This window comes from Scyliorhinus canicula, chromosome 17, assembly GCF_902713615.1.
Source record: "Scyliorhinus canicula chromosome 17, sScyCan1.1, whole genome shotgun sequence".
Taxonomy (NCBI): domain Eukaryota; kingdom Metazoa; phylum Chordata; class Chondrichthyes; order Carcharhiniformes; family Scyliorhinidae; genus Scyliorhinus; species Scyliorhinus canicula.
The window spans coordinates 91,199,976-91,224,300 of NC_052162.1; the positions used below are offsets into that span (position 1 = coordinate 91,199,976).

Consider the following 24,325-nt stretch of genomic DNA (forward strand, 5'->3'; position numbering starts at 1 on the left):
CAGGGGGGTTCACCTTTGCGTCAGCCATCGCGGAGGTTTACACGGCTGGCACGGAGGAATCGAGTGCCCCCACGGCACAGGCCCGCCCGTGGATTGGTGAGCTCCGATCGCGGGCCAGGCCACTGTTGGGGCACCACCCTGGGCCGGATCGCCCTGTGCTCCACCCCCCCCAGGACCCCGGAGCCCACCCGCGCCGCCAGTCCCTTACCGCCGGTAAGGGACTAACTCCAATTTACGTCGGCGGGACCTGCATAGAACGGATGGGACTTCTGCCCATTGCGGGCCGGAGAATTGCTGAGGGGGGGGGGCGGCAACCGGCGCGGCACTATTCCCGCCCCCGCCAAATCTCCGGCGCCGGAGAATTCGGCAGCTGGCGGGGACGGGATTCACAACGCCCCCCGACGATTCTCCAAATCGGCAGGGTGTCGGAGAATCCCTCCCAATAAGTGCACTGGCTCTAATTTTTCAAAACACTCTTGATTCTCAAAAGATTGCATAAGGGCCTCACGGTAGCATGGTGGTTAGCATCAATGCTTCACAGCTCCAGGGTCCCAGGTTCGATTCCCGGCTGGGTCACTGTCTGTGTGGAGTCTGCACGTCCTCCCCGTGTGTGCGTGGGTTTCCTCCGGGTGCTCCGGTTTCCTCCCACAGTCCAAAGATGTGCGGGTTAGGTGGATTGGCCATGCTAAATTGCCCGTAGTGTAAGGTTAATGGGGGGATTGTTGGGTTACGGGTATACGGGTTACGTGGGTTTAAGTAGGGTGATCATTGCTCGGCACAACATCGAGGGCCGAAGGGCCTGTTCTGTGCTGTACTGTTCTATGGTTGGAAAATAACAAATGTGGCTCCGCTATTCAGGAAATGTGGCAGACAGAAAGCAGGAAATATCACTGGTTAGCCTAATATCTGTCACAGGGAAAACTTTAAGATCTGTTGAGGAGATTATAGTGGAATAATTAGAAAATCATAACGAATTGGCAGAGTCAACATGGTTTTGTGAAAGGAAAATTAGGTTTTTACTAATTTATTACAGTCCTTTGAGGAAATAACAAACAACATGAATAAAGGGGATCCTGCAGATGTGGTGCAATTGGACTTCTAAGTGGTGTTTGATAAGTTGTTGCATCAAAGGTTTTAATATAAAATAAGAGCTCATGGTACAGGAGGTAACCGATAATCATGGATAGCTGACAGGGATTCGAGAGTAGGGGTAAAACTGTAATTTTCTGGTTAGCAAGCGACAGCCAGTGGAGTGCCACAGAGGTCAGTACTGGGGTCTCAAATATTCACCAGTGAGTAAATGACTTGGACAAAGGGATTGAATTGTTGCTAAGATCAGTTTGCTAAATTTGCTGATGATGCAAATATAGACAGGAAAGCAAAGTTTGAGATGGGCTTATGGTGTCCATAAAGGGATTTAGGTAGATTAAGTGAGTGGGCACAAAACGGGGTATAAAATGGGAAAATGTGAACCTGGCCACTTTGGCAGGATTCTCCGTCCGGCCAGACGTGCTTTCTGGCACGGCGGGCCCCCACCGGCAACGGGATCCTCCGTCCCGGCAGAGGGCCATCGTGGTTTCCCATTGTGGCCACCCGCACACTGTCAGGAAATCCGCAGGCGTGAGTGCGCTGTCGGCAAACCGGAAGATCCCGCGACGGAGAATCACACCCATTGTGTTATTTAAATTGAGAAAGATTGTAAAACCCGCAGTTGAGGGGAATATGCATGTCCTGGTACATGAATCACAAAATGTTTGCATGGAGGCACAACAAGTGATAAGGAAGGCAAATAAAATGTTCTTGTTTCTTGCAGGGAATAAATAAGTCGGGATGCTTTGCTACAGTCACACAGGGCACTGTTGATCCCACATTGAGAGCATTGTGGGAAATTTTAGACTCCTTACTTGAAAAGGGAGTTCAGAGACGGTTCACTCAATTGATTCCTGGGATGAGAGGATTACTTTATGAGGGACGTTTGGACAGATTGTGCCTATTATCTATTAGAGTTTCAAATATTGAGAGGTAATCTTATTAAAATGCATACGACTCAGAGAGGAATTGACAGGGTGAATGGTGGGAGGATGTTTCCCCTCGTGGGAGAGGGCATGCAGTTTAAACATAAAGGGCCTCCAATTAAGGTGAATGTGAGGGGATTTTCTTTCTCTCAGGTGTCATTGTTCTGTTGAATTCTCTTTTCCAGGGACCAGTGGAGGTAGGATTCATTGAATATTTTTAGGCTCATTTAGATAGATCCTTGACCTATAAGGAAGGAAGGATGAGGTTACAACCAGAGTAGCCATGATCTTATTGAATGGCATCCAAAAAGTCTATTTATGCTCCAAATTTTTATATTTCTGCATGCATGTTTGTATCGGGAGATACTGGGTGGAATTTTACTGGAACTCTGCTGCTCTTTGCAGGTGGGGAGGGGAAAGGTACCGGTGGGCTGCGAACCCGATTGGTGCGGCTGTGGGATTTCTCACATCCGAGTTTCCTGACCTATCACAGAGTGTGGGTGTAATGATGATCTGAAAATGAATCATTTTCCTTTTAAATGGAACCCAGCAGGACTTTTTGAAGTTTTACCCACCATTACAAAGGAAGGGAGTCATGAAAAGGCTGCTCCCTGTGTCGCACCGTAATACTCATCCCCAGATCATTGACTTTGCCTGGGGGTTCCGTTTGTGAGATCTGAGGGACTGCAGAGAAATGTTGTTTGCTGTAGAGGGCAGGAAAGGGCAAACACCTCTCAGGCAAAGCATGTACCGATGCAAGTAGTCGAGGAAGTGAGCTGAGGGAGTATGGTGCCTTGACTCTGGATTGAGCGTCAGAAGAGGGGAGATCATAGAATCCCTACAGTGCAGGAGAAGGCCATTGAGCTCATTGAGTCTGCATCGACCCTCTGAAAGACTACCGCACCTCGGCACACTCCCCCACCCTTTCCCCGCAACCCCACCTAACCTGCACATCTTTGGACACTGAAGGCCATTTTAGCATGGCTAATTCATCCAACCTGCATACCTTTGGACTGTGGGAGGAAATCAGGTCAGCCAGAGGAAACCCACGCAGATACGGGGAGAACGTGCAGACTTCAGGCAGACAGTCACCCGAGGCTGGAACAGAACCCGGGTCCTAGTGCTGTAAGGCAGCCGCGCTAACCACTGTCCCACTGTGCCATCCCGTGATGGCCACGATGAAGTTGTATTGTCACTGAGTTAGTAATCCAGAGCCCCTGGGGAATGACCTGCTAATGACCCTACCAAGGCAGATGATAACATTTTAATTCATTAAATATCTGCAATCAAAAGTCCAATGATGACCATGAAGCCATTGTCCATTGACGTAAAAAATCCATCTGGTTCATTCCTGTCTTTACCCTTTCTTGCTACATCTGAGTCCAGATCTACAGCAATGTGGTTGCCTCTTAAATATCCTCAGAAATTCCCCAGCAAAACACTCAGTTCAAGGCTAATTAGGGATGGCTCACATCACATGAATAAATAAAATAAAGAGGTTCATTGCCAGTAAGAAAGGTGAAAGGCATCCCGTATTCAGGTGCCAACCCCCAGATGACACCCCTACATTCTGATTTCTCCAGCACTCTACTCCACAACATTCCATGCATTCCTCTCTCTCAAAGAACCTCCTCAAGTCACCAGCCGAACAACCAATGTTTACACTCACCCACATGTTTGTGCCCTCTCTCACCCATGCTTCACAGTAACCCTCCACAGTGCTGTCAATGCTCCCTTCTATTTCTCACACTCAGGACTTCCTGCTTTCTCTCATTGCTGGAGAAGAGAGTGCATGAATCCAGGGAGAGACATAGAATTGGGAGTGGCCCTCCAGTGAGAGTTTCTCTGCCTGCTGCAGAGGAAGAACCCATGGAGATTGGCAGGTGTTATGAGCCAGGGTTTAGAGAACCCCAAAGTTTATCCTGGAGTTCACCTGACCCACACAGGCCTACTTTACAGATGTGGTACAACAGAGCGTTAAAGTACTTTTAAATTAAAAGAATGTTTATTTATGAAACCAGTTAACCCTTTATAAACCCACAGTAAACATCTTAACAACGATCAACACCAATCATCCCCACAAAGAATACAGTACTCTATAAGTAACTCTTAATCTTTCCTTACAACATTCACAAGACAAAAGACTCTTTTTAACACAGAGATCAGGTTTAAATTCTCCATTGAGCATAGTTACCACTGTTAAATTTGCAAGTGATCTGAAGACATTACTTTCATACAGAAAGAAATCAGAATCACACCTTGTCTTGCTGGATTTGGCTTCAAGTCGGCAAAACAAAACTAAAACACACCCTGTAGCAAACAGCCCAAAGCAAAAGTAAAAGCAGACAGGCAGCCCAGCTCCACCCACTCTCTGACATCACTGAAGCTATTCGATAAACACCCATTTCTTAAAGGTATATCCACTACAGCTATTTAATAAAAACCCAGTTCTTAAAGGTTCTCTCACATGACACAGGGTGTTCATTTATGTTGGAGAGAGGGGAGAGATTCCAGGTGCTGTAATTAAATGTTAAACTGCACCTGACCATTAGCAGTGTCATTTTACTGTCACCAATAATTTGATTAGGAGCATCTCAGCTATGGCGATGACTTTTTCTGTGACCACAACCCAGCTCGTATCTTCACCTGCCCCAAGTCCACCAAATATGACAGTAGAGAATGAAGATGGAAAAATGGAGCATGAAAGTGAGGACTCTGCTGGTAATTTCTCACCCTCAGTCAGAGCCCCCATGCCATCAGCCCTGATGATAGAACCGCTCCCTGCACAGTTGCGTGTAGGGCAGTCTTTGGTGAGGGGCTCAGAGTCCCAAAAAACCAAGACAACAGTTGACAATAGGGGAATGAGCAGCCTACCTCTAACCCGGCTGAAGCCACGGAGTTCTTACCACATCGAGGTAAGCTGAAAAAGAAGAGAAGAGTCTTTTTAGTTGCACAAGAGAATACATTTGAGTGATTCACCTCAGTGGATTAATGAATTGCAAATGTGAATGAATCATTCACTATATTTCAACTTTCTATTGCCTCGTTACCTTCATTGCTGTCTCCCATATTCCAGATTGCCATTAGCAATGTTATGACGAGGGTGGAAGCAAAGGCTGTGAGAGATTCCTGGAGAGGTTCCTGACTGGGAGAATGGTTTGTGTTTTCAGATAGGCTGCTTGTTGTGGTGGGTTTAACATTGTTGTGCCAAGACCTTCACACACTCAGGTTCTCTGCATGTCATCTGGATGAGTCTGTTGTGAGCAATTTCTGGCAATAAGTGAGTGGCAGCAAGCACGCTGGCCCATCAGGCTTTTCCTCATCCTATTCCTCCACTTTTGAAGATGTCGAGGAGCTGCCGTCTTCCTCCTCCTGCAGTTCCAGTCCTATCTGCAGCGTGATGATGTCTAAACAGACCACTACTATTCTGGTAACTCTTGTGCCTGCACGTTGAAGGCCGCCCAGATTTATCCAGGAACCTGAAGCCAATCTTCAGCAACCTAAGAACTTGGTTACTGATTGTTCCTGTGCTCATGCGGCTCCAGCTATACCTCTGCCTTGCAATAGTGGCAAGGCTCCTGACAGGTGTCATCGGCCACATCCTCAGAGGGTAGCCTTTGTCTCCAAGGAGCCATCCACTGGCTCTGCTTGGAGAGGCAAACACTGTTAGCAAATGTGACTGGTACACAAAGAAAGCAACTTCCAGAATATCTTGCATGACACATCCATAAAAACCTTCTGATGGTCTCATAGCAGGCCAGAGGTTAGGAAACCTGCAGTGAGTAACTCACCTCCTGACTCGCCAAAGCCTGTCAATCATCGACAAGCAACAAGTCAAGTGTCAAAATTTGCCTGGATGAGTGCAGCTCCAACAACACTCAATACTCAACAACATCCAGGACATAGCAGATTCCTTGATGAACACCCCATCCACAAACATTGACTCTCTCCTCCACCGACGCACAGTCACAGCAGTTTGTACCATCTACAAGATGCACTGCAGGAACTCACCACAGTTCCTTTGACAGCACCTTACAAGTTCATGACCAGTACCATCTAGAAGGACAATGGCCGCAGAAACATGGGAAAACTGCCACCTGGAAGTTCCCCTCCAAGTCACTCACCATCCTGACTTGGAAATGTATCAATGTCTGTTCACTGTCGCTGCATCAAAATCATGAACCCTCCTCCCTAACTGCACTGGCTGAACCTGCACCACCTGGACTAGAACGGTTCAAGAAGGCAGCTCACCATCACATTCTCAAGGGCATGGGTATTAAGTGTTGGCCTAGCCAGTTATCATCTCGTGAATGAATACCAGTTAAACATTAAAAGAGTGGAAATCCTTTTGATTGAAAATACTCCTGGATGATTTGAGAGTGTTTGATTGCCGCAAGTTTGCAGTTCATGACTCCTGGTACCTGTGGGAATTGATGACCGCCTCAAATGCAAGAGGCATTTGTATCGGAACAGTGGGCGCGATTCTCCCGAGTTACGAAAAATCGGGTAGCTGGCGTCAAAAACGGGCGCGTTTGACGCCAGCCTCCGCCCCCCCGACCGGGAACCGATTCATCTCCCCGGTCGGGGCTAGCATCGCGCAGCCGTGAACTCTGGCATCGCGGGCTTAACGAATTTCGTTAAGCCCACTAGCCAAAGTTAGCGACGGCTGATGCGTCAGATGACGTCAGCCACGCATGCGCGGATTGGACGACTCCAACCCGCGTATGCGCAGATGACGTCATCATGCATATGCGTGAAACCCATGCATGCGCGGGCCGGTATGCCACTCAGCCGCCCCGCGAATGGATCCAGTGGGGCGGCGGAGGGAGAAAGAGTGCGCGGGGTAAGTACCCGCTGCCCGCGATCGGTACGGCCGTGCAATCGGTGCCATGGTTCCCGAGAACGGGACTTTACGGCCGTTTTTATGAACGGTCAGAGCAGGTGTGTTTTACGCTTGTAAAAACGGCCATAAAGGCCTTGGAAATCGGCCCATCGGCCAGGAGAGAATCGCAGCTCGCCGTAAAAAAACGGCGGGCAGCGATTCGTGTCGGGAGGCGGGCGTGGGGGGGGGGGGGGGGGGGGGGGGGAGAATAGCGGGAGGGCGTCTGACCAGCGTGTCCATAAAAATTTACGCCGCCCGCTATTCTCCGATTTTTCGTAAGTCAGGAGAATTGCGCCCAGTATTTTTAGAGCTCTCCCAATTTTGCAAAGGTTACCAGATATGAATGAGGAGAACTTTGAGTTGAGGGTCGACTTGGCTGGGTATATCCAGTCTTATGCAGTGTTCATTTAGTCTCATTCTTCCCAGCCTTTTTGTCACAGTCGATATTGCAGAGAAATTTGATAGCCCATTTCAGAGTACAGTAAAGAATCAACCTATTTCTGTGTGTTACATGTACGTCAGATCGGGTAAAGGCAGATTCCCTTCCCTAAAATATATTACTAAACTAGGTAGATTTTAATGAGCATTATTGTAAATTGCCCTAATAACATATTTACTGTTGTCATTTTATTCAGTAAAGTGGTTTTACGCCGTTCCAGTTCGGTGGATGAGACTGGGGAGATAGTCTGGTATTTAGCCCTCTGCCTGCTTCTGGCCTGGCTGATTGTTGGGGCAGCATTATCAAAAGGAGTCAAATCTTCAGGAAAGGTAAAATAATTTGATACAATGAAAGAGTTGAAACTATAGGGCTGGTTTCACTCAGTTGGCTGGATGGTTGGATCGTGATCCAGAGCAAGCCCTACAGCGGAGGTTCAATCCCCGTACTGCCTGAGGTTATTTGCGAAAGCCTGCTCTCTCAACCTTGCAAGTGTGGTGATCCTCAGGTTAAGAACATAAGAACATAAGAACATAAGAACTAGGAGCAGGAGTAGGCCATCTGGCCCCTCGAGCCTGCTCCGCCATTCAATTAGATCATGGCTGATCTTTTGTGGACTCAGCTCCACTTTCCGGCCCAAACACCATAACCCTTAATCCCTTTATTCTTCAAAAAAACTATCTATCTTTACCTTAAAAACATGTAATGAAGGAGCCTCAACTGCTTCACTGGGCAAGGAATTCCATAGATTCACAACCCTTTGGGTGAAGAAGTTCCTCCTAAACTCAGTCCTAAATCTACTTCCCCTTATTTTGAGGCTATGTCCCCTAGTTCTGCTATCACCCGCCAGTGGAAACAACCTGCATCTATCCTATCTATTCCCTTCATAATTTTAAATGTTTCTATAAGATCCCCCCTCATCCTTCTAAATTCCAATGAGTACAGTCCCAGTCTACTCAACCTCTCCTCATAATCCAACTCCTTCAGCTCTGGGATTAACCGAGTGAATCTCCTCTGCACACCCTCCAGCGCCAGTACGTCCTTTCTCAAGTAAGGAGACCAAAACTGAACACAAAACTGAAATCACTACCAGTCAAATCTCCCCCTCAAGGATCCCGGCTCTGGGTCACTGTCCATGTAGAGTTTGCACATTATCCCCGTGTCTGCGTGGGTTTCACCCCCACAACCCAAAGATGTGTAGGTCAGGTGGATTGGCCACGCTAAATTGCCCCTAAATTGGAAAAAAAAATAATTGGGTTCTCTAAATTTATAGAAAAAGAAACCTCTTCCCATCAAAGGGGAAAACAGCCTATGGTTATCTGGGACTGTGGCGCCTTTACGTTTAGTCTGGCACTTAATCCCCTGCCTGCTTCTGGCTTGGCTGATAGTTGGGGCAGTGTTTTCAAAAGGAATCAAATATTCAGGAAAGGTAAAATAATTTGACAAAATGATAGAGTTAAAACTAGTGACAAAGTACAGATTTCTGCAACATTGAAACTAGAATTTCTGAATCATTTATGAAGTGATTTATCTCAGAGGTGATTTTAACAGTGACTCTTTGAGGACTGGAAGATCCATAATTCATGTGCACTTCAGGCCTGGGTGAGATCTGAAGATCTTTCTCCTGAGGGAAAGAACAACAGCAATTCCTCCAACTCTCTAAAATGTGCCCCTCATTCCAAGGGTTGCAGTCACTGATTCAGGAATTTGGGGTGAATTTACCATTGCTCTCGACGGCTGGACAGGACTGGCTCAGTGATTTAGCAGATTAGGGTCATGGGTTTATTTGAGTAAAATTAAATTTGTCTGGACAATGGGAAAGGTAAGAAAGGAACCGTGAGGAGTTAAATATGTTCATCACAATCTTTGTTGTCTCCTCCCATTTAAATATGTTGCTCCCTTGAATATGAGATATAAATACTGTGCTATTTAAATGCAGTTACATGTAGATCAGTATTAATTATACCTTCCACATATCTATTAATACTCCAATTGTTTTCTGATTTTCTGCTTTGATCACAATCTGGTCAGTTTACCATTCAGTTGGATTCAATGCTATAAATGTTGTACAGGAAACTCTAACAAGTTCCTCTCCATGGTCAGGTGGTTTATTTCACAGCGACGTTCCCTTATGTGGTTCTGATCATACTCCTGATCCGAGGTCTTACCCTGGAGGGAGCCGCTAAAGGAATTGAATTCTACATTGGAAGACAGTCGGACTTCTCCAAACTGACTCAAGCTGAGGTAAACACACCTGAGCAATTCAGAGAATCCCAGGGGTAATTTTTGGTCAAACTGTTTCAGGTTTCTGTTTATTTATCTCTTGTGTTCAAATTAACTAGTTAAAGGCCTGAGTGCTTTTGGATTGTTGTTCACTGAGAGCCAAGATTCCAGTCATAGCTTGGGAATTGTTCAGAGATGTTTATTGCCTGTCCAATCTGGAAACTTCTTCTGGTTTATGTTTGTAGTCATCTTACAATCCCTGTTGCCTATCCCTGTCTCTGCATAGCCTGACCATTGTCATGGTCTAAAGTCATGCATGAGGGGCAGCACGGTGGTGCAGTGGTTAGCACTGCTGCCTCACAGCACCAAGGACCTGGGTTCGATCCCGGCCCCTGGTCACTGTCCTATGGAGTTTTCACATTCTCCCCGTGTCTGCTTGGGTCTCACCCCCCACAACCCAAAAAAGATGTGCAGGGTAGGTTGATTGGCCACACTAAATTGTCCCTTAGTAGGAAACAAAAAGTAATTGGCTACTCTAAATTTATTTTAAAAAGTAATGTCACGCACGTGGAATTATCCTTGTTTACTTTTTCAAAAGAACCATCCTTTTAAAAATCCTTCTTCACCATTTCTCCCAGGTCACAAGGACTGCAGAGTTGACAAGTCTTCAATCAGCCTCAGCCATCCACCCCAACATCAATTTCTGAATCAAACTAACCTGGCAAGTGGATCTGAAATTCCATACAGCTTAACGGGCTCCTCAAATGGCTGCCTGAGTGTGGGGTTCAACTCTTACTGCAGTCATCCTCCTGCACCCCCCCCAAGTGAGAGGGTCTTCATGACTCATAAGGCAGGGATACAACCCATGTCTGAGTCCCCTACTTTGCCCTTGCAGTCTGACCTCTCATGGAACCACCCCCAGGTATCTCACTGTCGCCTCCAGTGCTGACCCTCTATATACACCCACTTTCAGTGCCCACTGTGGAAAGCCACTCCTTCAGCGGCGATTTGGACCTAGGCCCAGCAAGAAGCATACATGAATCAATGCCTGCATGCCAGCTTTCAGACCCTCTTACAGCAAGAGGCGCCCTGACATGAAGGGAAGGTAAGGCCTGCTAGCAACCCCTCCTCTGGAGATTGAGACTGAACCTCAGCTCTGGCCTCGCATTGAACTTATCAGTATCCCCTGCAGCTCGTCCAGTGCCCCCTGAGCATTGAACACCCTTCAGGATGATGGCTGACTGAGAGCTCACCATCCGCCAGCCCCCTCGGAGGTGAGGACGCCAGGTTCACATTTATGGAAAGCTGTTGTAAATGGCGCTGGCATGATATCACACCGGCACCCTCTGAATTTTCAATGGGGGAGGATGTCCTGGAGTGAGTGCTTGTTAGTGACATCCTAATTTGTTAAAAGGAGCTTCGCGGGATCCCAACATGTTTTTTGTGTTACTCCCCCAGCGAATGGGATTGAAAATCTGAAATTACGATCTTAATAATAATAATATAATATAATAATAAATTCAATAATAATAATCTTTATTGTCACAAGTAGGCTTACATTGCAATGAAATTACTATGAAAAGCCCCTAGTCGCCACACCGCATAGAACATACACTGCAAAAGGAGACCATTTGGCCCATCGAGTCTGCACCGACCCGCTTTAAGCCCTCACTTCCACCCTACCCTCGTAACCTAATAACCCCTTTTTGGACACTAAGGGCAATTTAGTATGTCCAAACCATCTAACCTGCATGTCTTTGGACTGTGGGAGGAAACTGGAGCATCCGGAGGAAACCCACGCACACACGGGGCAAACCTGCAGAGTCCGCACAGACAGTGGCCCTGCCGGGAATCAAACCTGTGACCCTGGCGCTGTGAAGCCACAATGCTAACCACTGTGTTACCGTGTTGGGAATTGTGTTTTCCGATGATCTCTGGACTTTGTGCCCACGGTTCTGCTCTCACTAACAGGCTAACACAGGCTCAAAATCGCCCCCATGATGTGACCATGACTCCTTATACTTTCTTACACATTCACTTTTCCTATATTTGCCGATTCATTTATCATGGCTAGATCTGATACTGCTTCTTCCTTTGCTAGATATGTTATTAGTCGTGGCTGCCTTTCATCTTGTAAAATAGTAAGTTATGCCTGGATGGTCAACGCTGTTTTAATGATCACCTGATGTGGCTGAGGAGCCCCACTCTGGCATGGCCATCTCTGTCATATTTTCCGCAGGGGGAAACAGTGGGGTGAGAAAGCCTCAGGATTTGTTATCCTCTGTTTTCTCCTATCCCTCTTCTCAGCTCTTCGTTTCTGCTCAAGTCTTCATCTTCTTCCTTTTATTTGCTTCGCTTCTTTGCCTGATGCGATGATTCTATCGTCTCTTTGAGCAGCGACTCTAAACTCCAAGCACCCATTGAAGCAGATGGACCTGGATGGCTCAGCACTTTATTAGTCTGGGGCTGCAGGGCTTGGGGTGAGCGGTGAACAACCAATGGGATACAATGGTCCCTCCCACCATCACCTGTGTCCCATCAAGGCCCTTGGCTGCCGAAGCATCGGTGTATTATGTTTGGCACTGACTTGTCTGCAGGAATTCCAAAAATGTTTAGATATCAGTTCACCTTTGGACTCCACTCCAGACTTTTTTGTTATACTTTACTCCACTGGTCTTGTTAAATATTAGATGGAAAGGAGTTAGTATGCACCTTAAAACCTCTTTCTCTTTCACCTTCTCCTCTTGAACTGCTTAATTCAGAGTGGTTGATAAAAATCCATGAGTGTGATTTGTTGGTCTTTGCCTAATATTCAAATCTTTCCTTTGTTGCTGTTGCCAATTTAAAAAAGAACAGGGAGTTTACCGGGTTTCAGTTTACATGCAGCAGATAGCAAATCAAATGACTCACTAGAAAACATATGGCTGGCAGTGGGAAGCATCAAAGCTCCTGGAAGGAATTTGGTGGGAAAAGAGTAGACAGGGAGCTAGAATACTGTTTAGTAGGGCAGCACGGTGGCGCAGTGGCTAGCCCTGCTGCCTCACGGCGCCGAGGTCCCAGGTTCGATCCCGACTCTGGGTCCGTGTAGGGTTTGCACATTCTCCCCGTGTTTATGATAGAATTTACAGTGCAGAAGGAGGCCATTCGGCCCATCGAGTCTGCACCGGCTCTTGGAAAGAGCACCCTACCCAAGATCAACACCTCCACCTTATCCCCATAGCCCAGTAACCCCACCCAACACTAAGGGCAATTTTGGACACTAAGGGCAATTTATCATGGCCAATCCACCTAACCTGCACATCTTTGGACTGTGGGAGGAAACTGGAGCACCCGGAGGAAACCCACGCACACATGGGGAGGATGTGTTTGCGTGGGTTTCGCTCCCACAACCCAAAGATGTGCAGGCTAGGTGGATTGGCCATGCTAAATTGCCCCTTAATTGGAAGAAGTAAATTGGGTACTCTAAATTCATGAAAAAAATACTGTTCAATGGAGATGTTGTTAACCAGAGGGAACTTCATTCAGTCAGCTAGCTATTCATGTGTTGGACTAACCCACTCCATGTTCCTCATGGTTAATGTAGTTTTATCTGTTGAATGGGTTCAAGTGAAATCTCCCGATGCTGATGAATTCTCCATTCTATTCCCCAGGTCTGGAAAGATGCTGCAACGCAAATTTTCTATTCTCTTGCAGTGGGTTGGGGCAGTTTAATCACACTGTCATCCTACAACAAATTCCACAACAACTGTTACATAGATGCCATCGTCGTCTGTGTTGTTAACTGTGCTACGAGTGTGTTTGCCGGATTTGTCATCTTCTCTATCCTGGGACACATGGCTCACATACAAGACAAGCCCGTTTCAGAGGTTGCACAGTCAGGTAAATGCAGAGTTAAATTTACTGCCTTCTGTAAAAATAATCCCAAATTTTTGGCAGAAGTGTCTGGGTTCTACAATCTCAGATGATCTATTCAGCATTGAAGCCATAATCATCCAAAACCAACTCCTCTGGGCCAGCCTCGCGTTTAGGGAGCAAATTGTCTTCACCCTGAAACAGAGGGGGACAAAGGAAGCACTTCATAAGGGGTGGCACGATGGCACAGTGAGTAGCACTGCTGCATCACACTGCAAGAGAACCAGGTTCAATTCCAGCCTCAGGACTTTATGGAGTTTATACGTTCTCCCCGTGTCAGCGTGGGTTTCCCCCGGGGTGCTCCGGTTTCCTCCCACAGTCCAAAGATGTGCAAGTTAGGTGGACTGGCCATGCTAAATTGCCTCTAGGTGGTGTTACAGGGATAGAGTGGGGGATTGGGCATGGGGAGGGTGCTTTTTCAAAAGGTTGGTGCAGACGTGATGGGCCAAATGGCCTCTTTCTGCACAGTATGGATTTTATGGATTCTATGAAAAAACGTCCAAATACAACATAGATGACAATGCCTGGGAATTCTCCCAGTGAGCCAGAGAAGACACAGCCAGAGTGAGGCACAGCGAACAGTGAGTTTGGGAATTTGAAGCGAGGTGGGATTTCGAAGTTGGATGGGGAGGAGGTGCTTTTTATCCCTGGTATCCCTGTCTTTTCATTTGTATAGTTATTATTTATTCTTTCGTTTGTTTGGAATTGTAGTTGCATAAGTTAACCTGAGGATTAAGACATGACAGGAGATCCCAGACCCGTGGCATGCTCCTCGTGTGTGATGTGGGAGCTCAGGGATACATCTACTGTCCCTGGTTCCTTCACGTGCAAGAAATGTGTCCAGTTGCAGCTCCTGTTAGACCGCTTGACGGCTCTGGAGCTGTGGATGGACTCACTTTGGAGCATCCGTGATGCTGAGGACGTCGTGGATAGCACGTTCAGCGAGTTGGTCACCACGCAGGTGAAAGTTACTGAGGGAGATTGAAAATGGGTGACCCAAAGACAGAGCAAGAGTAGGAAGGCAGTGCGGGTGCCCCCTGTGGTCATCTCCCTGCAAAACAGATATACCGCTTTGGATACTGCTGAGGGGGATGGCTCACGAGGGGAAGGCAACAGCAACCAGGTTCATGGCACCATGGCTGGCTCTGCTGTGCAGCAGGGCAGGAAGAAGAATGACAGGTCTATAGTCATATGGCGCTCAATTATAAGGGGAATAGACATGCGGTTCTGCGGACACAATTGAGACTCCAGGATGGTGTGTTGCCTCCCTGATGCAAGGGTCAAGGATGTCTCGGAGCGGCTGCAGGACCTTCTGGGGGGGCCGGAGGGAGGGTGAACAGCCAGCTGTCGTGGTGCACTAGGCACCAACAATATAGGTGAAAAGTGGGATAAGGTCCTACAAGCTAAATTGAGGGAGTTAGGAGTGAAACTAAAAAGTAGGACCTCAATGGTAGTAATCTCAGGATTGCTACCAGTGCCACGAGCTGGTCAGAGTCAGGATAGGATAGATAGGATGAATGCGTGGCTCGAGAGATGGTGCAAGAGGGATGGATTCAAATCCCTGGGGCATTGGAACCGGTTCTGGGGGAGGTGGGATCAGTACAAATTGGACGTTCTGCACCTCGGACTGGAACCAATGTTCTGGGGGGGAAGGGTGTTTGCTAGAGCTGTTGGGGAGGGTTTAATGTGGCAGGGGATAGGATCCAATGCAGGAGGTCGGAGGGAAGTAAAACGGGGCCAGAAACAAAAAGCAATAAGGGGGAAAGTGTAAGGCAGAGAAGCCATAGTCAAAAATCATAAAGTGCCACAGTACAGGGTACAGTGACTGAGGAGAGTGTGAAAAGGGAGGTGGCCAATACAGGATTGAGGGTGTTGTGCGAAGTATATGGAACAAGGTAAATGAGCTTTTTGTGCACATTGAAATTGGCCAGTATGGTGTTGTGGGCATCACAGAGACGTGGCTGCAAGGGGATCAGGGCTGGGATCTAAATATCCAAGGATATATGTCCTATCGAAAGGACAGGCAGATGGGAAAAGGGGGCGGGGTTGCATTGTAAGTAAGGAATGAAGTTAAATTGGTAGCAAGGAGCGATATAGGATCAGAAGGCATAGAATCTCTGTGGGTAGAGTTGAGGAATTGCAAAGGTAAAAAGACCCTGATGGGAGTTATGTACAGGTCCCCCTAGCAGTAGTCAGAGTGTGGGGCAGAAAATAAATCAGGAGATAGAAAAGGCATGTAAAAAAGGCAATATTACGATAATCAATGGGGGACTTCAATATGCTGGTGGACTGGGAAAATCAGGTTGGTAGTGGATCCCAAGAAATGGAATTTGTGGAATGTCTAAGAGATGGTTTTTTGGAGAAGCTTGTGACAGAGCCTACTAGGGAACAGGCAATTCTGGATTTGGTGAGGCAGACTTGATCAGGGAACTTAGGTGAAGGAACCCTGAGGGAGCAGTGACCACAATATGATAGAATTTACCCTGCAGTTTGAGAGGGAGAAGCTGCAATCAGATGTGACAGTATTACAATTAAATAAGGGTAACTAAGAAGACATGAGGGAGAAGCTGGCCAGAGTTGATTGGAGAAGGAGCCTAGCAGGGAAGACAGTGAAACAGCAATGGCAGGAGTTTTTGGGGGTTATTCGGGAGGCACAACAGAAATTCATCCCAAGGAGGATGAAACATGCTAAGGGGAGGACAAGGCATCCATGGCTGACGAGGGATGTCAAGGACAGCATAAAGGCTAAGGAAAAAGCATACAAAGTGGCATGGATTAGTGCGAAGCCGGAGGATTGGGAAGCCTTTAAAAGCGAGCAAAGGACAACTAAGAAAGCAATAAGTGGTGAGAAGATGGAGCATGAGTGCAAGCTAGCTAGTAATATAAAGGAAGATATGAAGAGATTTTTTCAATATATAAAAGGGAAGGGAGAGGCAAAAATAGACATTGGACCACTAGAAAATGTGGCTGGAGAAGTAATAATAGGAAACAAAGAAATGGCAGATGAACTGAATAGTTACTTTGTGTTAGTCTTCACGGTAGGATGCCAGAGCTCCAGGAGAACCAGGAGGCAGAGGTGAGTGCAGTGACCATTACTAAGGAGAAGGGTCTAGGGAAACTGAAAGGTCTGAAGTTGGATGAGTCACCTGGACTGGATCAACTACACCCCAGGGTCCTGAAAGAGATAGCTGACGAAATTGTGGAGGCATTAATGATTATCTTTCAGGAATCACTGGAGGCAGGAAGAGTCCCAGAGGACTGGAAGGTGGCTAATGTAACACCACTGTTTAAGAAGGGAGGTTATAGGCTGGTTAGCCTGACTTCGTTCATTGGTAAGATTTTAGAGTCTGTTATTAAAGATGAGATCGCGAAGCACTTGGAAGTGCATGGTAAAATAGGATAGAGTCAGCACGGCTTTGTCAAAGGGAGGTCGTGTCTGACAAATCTGTTAGAGATCTTTAAGGAGGTAACAAACAAGTTAGACAAAGGAGAACCAGTGGACGTGATTTATTTAGATTTCCAGGCCTTTGACAAGGTGCAGTATAGGAGACTGTTAAATAAGTTAAAAGTCCATGGTGTTAAGGGTAAGATCGTGGCATGGATAGATGATTGGCTGACTGGCAGAAGGCAAAGAATGGGGATAAAGGGGTCTTTTTCAGGATGGCAGCCGGTGACGCGGTGTGCCTCACAGGTCTGTGCTGGGACCACAACTTATTACAATATACATTAATGATCTGGAAGAAGGAACTGAAGGCACTGTTGCTAAGTTTGCACATGATACAAAGATCTGTAGAGGGACAGGTAGTATTGAGGAAGCAGGGGGCTGCAGAAGGACTTGGACAAGCCAGGAGAGTGGGCAATGAAGTGGCAAATTAAATACAATGTGGAAAAGTGTGAGGTTATGCACTTTGGAAGGAGGAATCTAGACATAGATTATTTTCTAAATGGGGAAATGCTTCAGAAAGCAGAAGCACAAAGGAACTTGGGAGTCCTTGTTCACAATTTTCTTAAGGTTAATGTGCAGGTTCAGTCGGCAGTTCAGAACGCAAATGCGATGTTAGAATTTATGTCAAGAGGGCTAAAATACAAGACCAGGGATGTACTTCTGAGGCTGTATAAGGCTCTGGTTAGACTCCATTTCGAGTATTGTGAGCAGTTTTGGGCCCCATATCTAAGGAAGGATGTGCTGGCCTTGGAGAGGATGCAGAGGAGGTTCACAAGAATGATCCCTGGAATGAAGAACTTGTCGTATGAGGAACGTTTGAGGACTCTGGGTCTGTACTCGTTGGAGTTTAGAAGGATGAGGGGGGATCTTATCGAAACGTATAAGATACTGCGAGGCCTGGATAGAGTGGATGAGGAGAGGATGTTTCCACTTGTAGGAAAAACTAGAACCATAGGACACTATCTCAGACTAAAAAGACAATCCTCTAAAACAGAGGTGACGAGGAATTTATTCAGTCAGAGGGTGGTGAATCTGTGGAATTCTTTGCCGCAGAAGGCTGTGGAGGCCAATTCACTGAGTGTCTTTGAGACAGAGATAGATAGGTTCTTGATTAATAAGGGGATCAGGGGTTATGGGGAGAAGGCAGGAGAATGGGGATGAGAAAAATATCAGCCATGATTGAATGGCAGAGCAAACTCGATGGGCCAAGTGCCCTAATTCTGCTCCTATGTCTTATGGTCTTATGGTCTCATGGACACTTGCTCAAAAGAGACCTATTTGAAGATATCTCCTGATTGAAGGGACACAATTCTTCAAGGACACCCGTCGGCAAGAGGAGACCCGGAAAAGGAACCTGAGAAAGGAACACCAGTGATCTAGAGTCCAAGGGTCGATCCCAACTCTTGAAAACACCTGCCAAGTGCGTCATCAAATTTGCAGCTCCAGGATCGGGATCATCAGCCATACAAGGACCCATGATCAGTAACACAGGTGGACAATCACATGCGTCAGCGAGTGATTACCAAAGAAGTTCTGTTGGAAAATTCTGGATCCATTGAATTGTATTAGGGAGGCGAGGAGTCGGAGAGAGATGGCAGGTGGAAAGGAGATGGAAGAATGAAGAAATCAAAGATGGAAGGGAGGTGGGGTGGTAGAGAAAAAAATGTGGAACGTTTGAAGAGAAGGAGAAGGTGTGGGCGGCACGGTAGCGCAGTGATTAGCACTGTGGCTTCACAGTCCAGGGTCCCAGGTTCGATTACCGACTTGGGTCACTGTCTGTGCAGAGTCTGCATGTTGTCCCCGTGCCTGAGTGGGTTTCCTCCGGGTGCTCCTGTTTCCTCCCACAGTCCAATGATGTACAGGTTCGGTGCATTGGCCGTGCTAAATTGCCCTTAGTGTCCACAAAGGCTAGGAGGGGTTACTGGGTTAAGGGGATAGGGTGGAAATGTGGGCTTAAGTGGTGGTCTTTCCAAGGGTCGGTGAAGACTCAATGGGCCAAATGGCCTCCTTCTGCAAATTCTATGTGTGGACCTAAAATGAGCAATTACGAAAGGGACTGAGGAGATGCGAGGAACATGATGAGGAAGGCATTTGAGATCAGGAGTAGAAGGTTGAACAACATGGGAAGCAGAGAGGAAGAGCAGAGAGAGGAATAAGAAGAAGAGGATGTAGATGAAAAGACGTCAGTGAAGACACATGGAAAAAAAGGAGCAAAACCTGGAACAGGTTGAATTTGTTTCTCAGCATGGGAATGATGAAACGGACTGCAATATCAAAGGGCTGAATGTTTCTGATTAAGCCACAAAATCTCAGGCCAAGTGCACAAGTACTAAGTAAAACTTCAGCGATCAAAATTCTAAATTAAGTTAAGATGTTTACAGTAGAGCAGCACGGTGGCACAATGGGTTAGCCCTGCTGCCTCATGGCGCCGAGGTCCCAGGTTCGATCCCGGCTCTGGGTCACTGTCCGTCTGGAGTTTGCACATTCTCCCTGTGTTTGCATGGGGTTCGTCCCCACAACACGGCAGCACGGTGGCATTGTGGATAGCACAATGGCTTCACAGCTCCAGGGTCCCAGGTTCGATTCCGGCTTGGGTCACTGTCTGTGCGGAGTCTGCACATCCTCCCCGTGTGTGCGTGGGTTTCCTCCGGGTGCTCCGGTTTCCTCCCACAGTCCAAAGATGTGCAGGTCAGGTGGATTGGCCATGATAATTTGCCCTTAGTGTCCAAAATTGCCCTTAGTGTTGGGTGGGGTTACTGGGTTGTTGGATAGGGTGGAGGTGTTGACCTTGGGTAGGGTGCTCTTTCCAAGAGCCGGTGCAGACTCAATGGGCCGAATGGCCTCCTTCTGCACTGTAAATTCTATGAAAAAACCCAAAAGATGTGCAGGCTAGGTGGATTGGCCACGCTAAATTGCCCCTTAATTGGAAAAAATTAATTAGGTACTCTAAATTTATTTTTTTAAAAGGTGTTTACAGTACTCCTCTTTTAAGTAAAATTAATTGCACTATCTGACTTGTATTCAGGTTTCGGTTTGGCCTTTATTGCCTATCCAGAGGCTATTGCACAGTTGCCGTGGTCACCTTTATGGGCCATTTTGTTTTTCTTTATGCTGATCACTCTGGGACTCGGCAGTCAATTTGTAGCTGTAGGTAAGGATATTACTTTAATCAATCGCTTTCCACTTTTATTTTTAAAAGGTGGGGGGGGGGGGGGGGGGGGGGGGGTATTGCAGCCCAGACTTTGGGCTGTCCCTGAGTCTGCAGATGAGCCCAGTGCTGCTCATATCTTAACGGTCCAGGGCCCTAGGCAATGGGTCCAGCTAAGAATACTGATTGCTGCAAAATGGCACATTTCCTTGCTGCCACTATCACTGTAAATGGGTCCTGAAATCGGCTCAACAACTCTGCCTGCATTTACAAAGGGGATTTGCCTATTCAGACACAGGCCCTTACTAAGATATAGGGTGGTTTACTTCTGTCCTGAAATGCACCAATTCACAACACTCCCCATATTGGATTCTTCTGCATCCATTTCATGCCTGTAAAAAGCCTGCAATGTCAACAGATTTCTCAGTCATTGCCGAAGACGAAGAAAAAAAGACTTGCATTTCTATAGCACTTTTCATGGCCATCGCGCGCCTCAAAGCACGTAACAGCCAATTAAATGCTTTTGAACTTTAAACATTGTTGCAAAGTATGAAAACATGATGGTATGCAGAAAACTCCAGCACACAGCGATTTGACAATGCCCAGATCATCTGCTTTTTTTGCATGTTGATTGAGGGATACATTTTGGCCAAGGCACTGGGGATAACTCCCCTGCTTTTCTTCAAAATAGTCTCAATGGATCACATATATACATCTGAGCAGGCAGATATGTGGCCTCGCTTGTTAACATCTCATCTGAAGGATGGAACCTCTGGCAGTGCAGCACTCCTTCACTGCTGCACTTAAATGATTTTTGTGCCCAAGCCCCGGATGAGAAATGCTATTTGTCATTATAAGTACATAAATGAGTAATGTTTCTGTGTGGTGATTTCCCTTTCACTGTCTCAATGGAACATCAATCTATTTAAAATGGGTTAAGAACTGCATTAATCTAAAAGCCGGGTGTATTTTTAAAAATTAGTTCATGAGGTGTGAGTGCTGCTGGTTGGGCCAGCATTTAATGCCCGCCCCTAATCACCTTTGACCTGTGTGGCATGCTGGGCCCTATCAGAGCACATTATTGTGCGTCTGGAGCTACCTATAGGTCAGACCAGGTGAGGACGGCAGGTCTCCTTCCCTGAAGGACATTAGTGAACCAGATATGTTTTCTTGACAATGGTTTCAGATTTAATTCCATATTGTTATTCAATTCAAAATTCACCACCTGCCATGGTGGGATTTGAACCCGCTTCCCCAGAGCGTTACCCTGGGTCCCTAGCCCTTTCTGTGACAATACCATTGCACCACCACCGCCTGATGGTATGTGATTGCACCATCTGGAAATGGCTGTGCCAGCTGAAACTCTGTGGGAGTACTCTTGCCATTGGGGTTTAAGATTATAGGTTCAAGACCCACTAATGTAATCGCAACCATTTCTCATAACCAGATCTCAGCAATGAAGATTCTGAAATGAACTTAATCTTTAATGTGAGCCTGAAGTGGCCAATAGCAGGTCATCCACTAGTTATGCATCCTGCCTGACTTGGATGATATGGAAGGCAGATAGTGATCCGCTATCACCCACTTACAGCGCACCACAATTGAAATCTACTCACCTATTGCTGGACAATTCTCATGTATTGATTCTTGATCTGCCAGCACCACGATATCCATTGACAGGTTCTCTCATATCAGATCAGATCATCCCTTTCAAATGGCCAACCAGTGGAGAGTGCCTGTGCCCACCCTTGCTCGGAGTGGAGGAGACTGAGCCATTTTGAGGGCCAAAACTGATTTCAATAGATCTGTAGCTGCCCACCTCAGACACGCACCTTGGTGCAGCTCAGTGCAATATTGAGACTTTCTGTCCCATTCCTTCGAATCCTTTAAAAATGATGGGATTTTTAACCAGATGGTAAATCTGCAAACCCCTTTTTGATGACACTGAAGCTTTGTGAAGGCCACTTTGACCAAATCAAAGCAAACCTCATCCACAACACTCCTTGTTTCATTAATTTTTCTCCCTGATGGGGACAGCACGGTGGCTCAGTGGGTTAGCCGTATTGCCTCACGGCGCCGAGGTCCCAGGTTTGATCCCGGCTCTGGGTCACTGTCCGTGTGGAGTTTGCACATTCTTGTTGTGTTTGTGTGAGTTTCTCCCCCACATCCCAAAGATCTGCAGGCTAGATGGATTGGCCACGCTAAATTGCCCCTTAATTGGAAAAGAATTATTGGGTACTCTAAATTTATATATTTTTTTAATTCTCCCTGACATTTTTTGCTGATCTTTCCCTGGAAACATGTCAGGACACAATTTTCCATCCAACTCTTTCAGTGTTGACTTTAGGCACCTTGACACTTGGCAATTGGAGCATAACTTTTATTTGTTGGAATAATTCTAACAGAGAGAGAGGGTGGCTGTTTAGCCCATTACAGCTATGGCAGTGTGTCTCTTTAATTTGTCCTTAACTAATCTAATCCCATTTCCATACATATTCCATGAATCCTTTCACGTTCATGCTTTTCAAAAACTGATCCAATTTCCTTTGAACTGACCCCCAGTCTCTTTCCGGTGGCCACTTTTATTCATCTTTTATTGCTAATTCCCCATCAACATCCCCACATTAACCTTTTAATGACCATTGGAAATAATCATCCACGTTTTGCCTGTTATAATTTTGAAAACTTCCATTAGGTCTCCTCAATCTTCTCTCCTTGGTGAAAGTCTGAAAGTATTTTGCTCAATGTGGTTTTAGTGATGAGTCCTCATTTGATTGAAACTTTATTCAGCAAATGTAAAGAATTTAAAATTGTCCGAAATGTTCATGCTTCGATCCAGGACAGCAAACATAGTAAACATGAGAGCTCTGCTCCATTTCCTCCGGATGATATTGTTCATTCCATCTCAATACCCCATTCCAAGATGGATGCCACACGTTCAGCTTCCTCTGCACAGAGGTCACGGATGAACCTACTAACTGTCCAAAAGAGAAGGGGGACATGCTTAGTCTCCCAGTTACTGCTGTGGGAAAGTGTGCATCAATGCTTGGAACATTGCCTTTCCTTGAAACTTTCGCTGGTGATGGAAGTAAGTTTGACTCTCCCATTACCCTCCTCATCCTCCTTATTCCAGCCCCCAGTAAAAACCGTCAAGGTAATCAAATTATCCAGTGGTCTCATTGACACTGGGTGTCCTGTAGAGAAGGCTGTAATGTCCTGTACTTAGGATACTGTCACTCATGGTCTTCTCTCCTCTGTGGAGCACCCTGCAAATGCCTTCAAGACACAGCACAAGAAAGTTACCAATGTGCTCCATCAGGGACAGATAATTAGATTCCTGTCACTGGTGCAAACACACCTTAAGACAAGTGGGACATTCTGCTTGATAACCTTGTTAAGAGCTAATAGCCTAATTCATGTCTCTGCAATGTTTCAGACAGGGGAAGCTGTTCTACCTGCTCCTCTGTCTGCAAGGCTTGTGGCCTTTTCGGCAGTGGGTTTCTCTGGACTGTGTAAATGATCAATTAATTACTGATCTCATTTGACTTTTAATTTAATCAGAAGCAATTATAACAACACTGCTGGACCAGTTCCCTAAATTGCTGCGATCAAAACGCCTTTACCTGACAAGTGGAGTTTGCTTGTTGTTTTATTTCCTCAGTCTTGTATGTGTGACACAGGTATGTCGTCTTCTAATACTTTGCAATGTTTCCACATAGTTCTTGCGATAAAGTTATGAATGTAACAGTAATAAAACAGAACCTTGTGCGTTGGTCCTTTTTTGACCCATCTGTGTAATTTTGTATAGTGATGTTTCGGATTGACTAACATTGCGATGTAAAAATCTGGTTAGAGAGGTGAAACTCACAGTGGCACAATGGTTAGCACTGCTGCCTCTCAGCGTCAAGGACCCGGGTTCAATTGGGTGACTGTGTGTGGAGTCTGCACTTTCTCCTCGCATCTATGTGGGTTTCCTCCCACAGTCCAAATAAGTGCAGCTTAGGTGAATTGTCCATGCTAAAATTGCCATTTAGAATCCAAAGATGTGCAGGTTAGATGGTGTTATCGGGTTACAGGGAGAGTGCGGGAGAGTGGACCTAGGGCACTCCTTCAATGGATCGGTGCAGACTCAAATGACCTCCTTCTGCACTGTAAGAATTCTATGGTTCGATGGAAAGCATCCTCACAGCATCTATCCCCAAAACATCTCAGAATCTTATATGTTTCAATCAGGTCACTTCTTATTTTCCAAAACTCCAATGCG

At 46.4% G+C, this 24,325-nt stretch overlaps 1 protein-coding gene across 2 annotated transcripts in view; it reads left to right on the forward strand.

Moving 5' to 3' along the window:
• Window positions 1–24,325, forward strand: part of LOC119951662 (sodium- and chloride-dependent neutral and basic amino acid transporter B(0+)-like) — a 97,347-nt gene that overhangs the window by 64,936 nt on the left and 8,086 nt on the right. For both annotated transcript variants that reach the window (XM_038774852.1, XM_038774853.1), the window contains exons 6-10: window positions 7,533–7,665; window positions 9,437–9,577; window positions 13,207–13,435; window positions 19,939–20,064; window positions 23,623–23,741. In XM_038774852.1, the coding sequence (XP_038630780.1) occupies window positions 7,533–7,665; window positions 9,437–9,577; window positions 13,207–13,435; window positions 19,939–20,064; window positions 23,623–23,741 (748 nt within the window). The remainder of the gene's footprint in view (window positions 1–7,532; window positions 7,666–9,436; window positions 9,578–13,206; window positions 13,436–19,938; window positions 20,065–23,622; window positions 23,742–24,325) is intronic.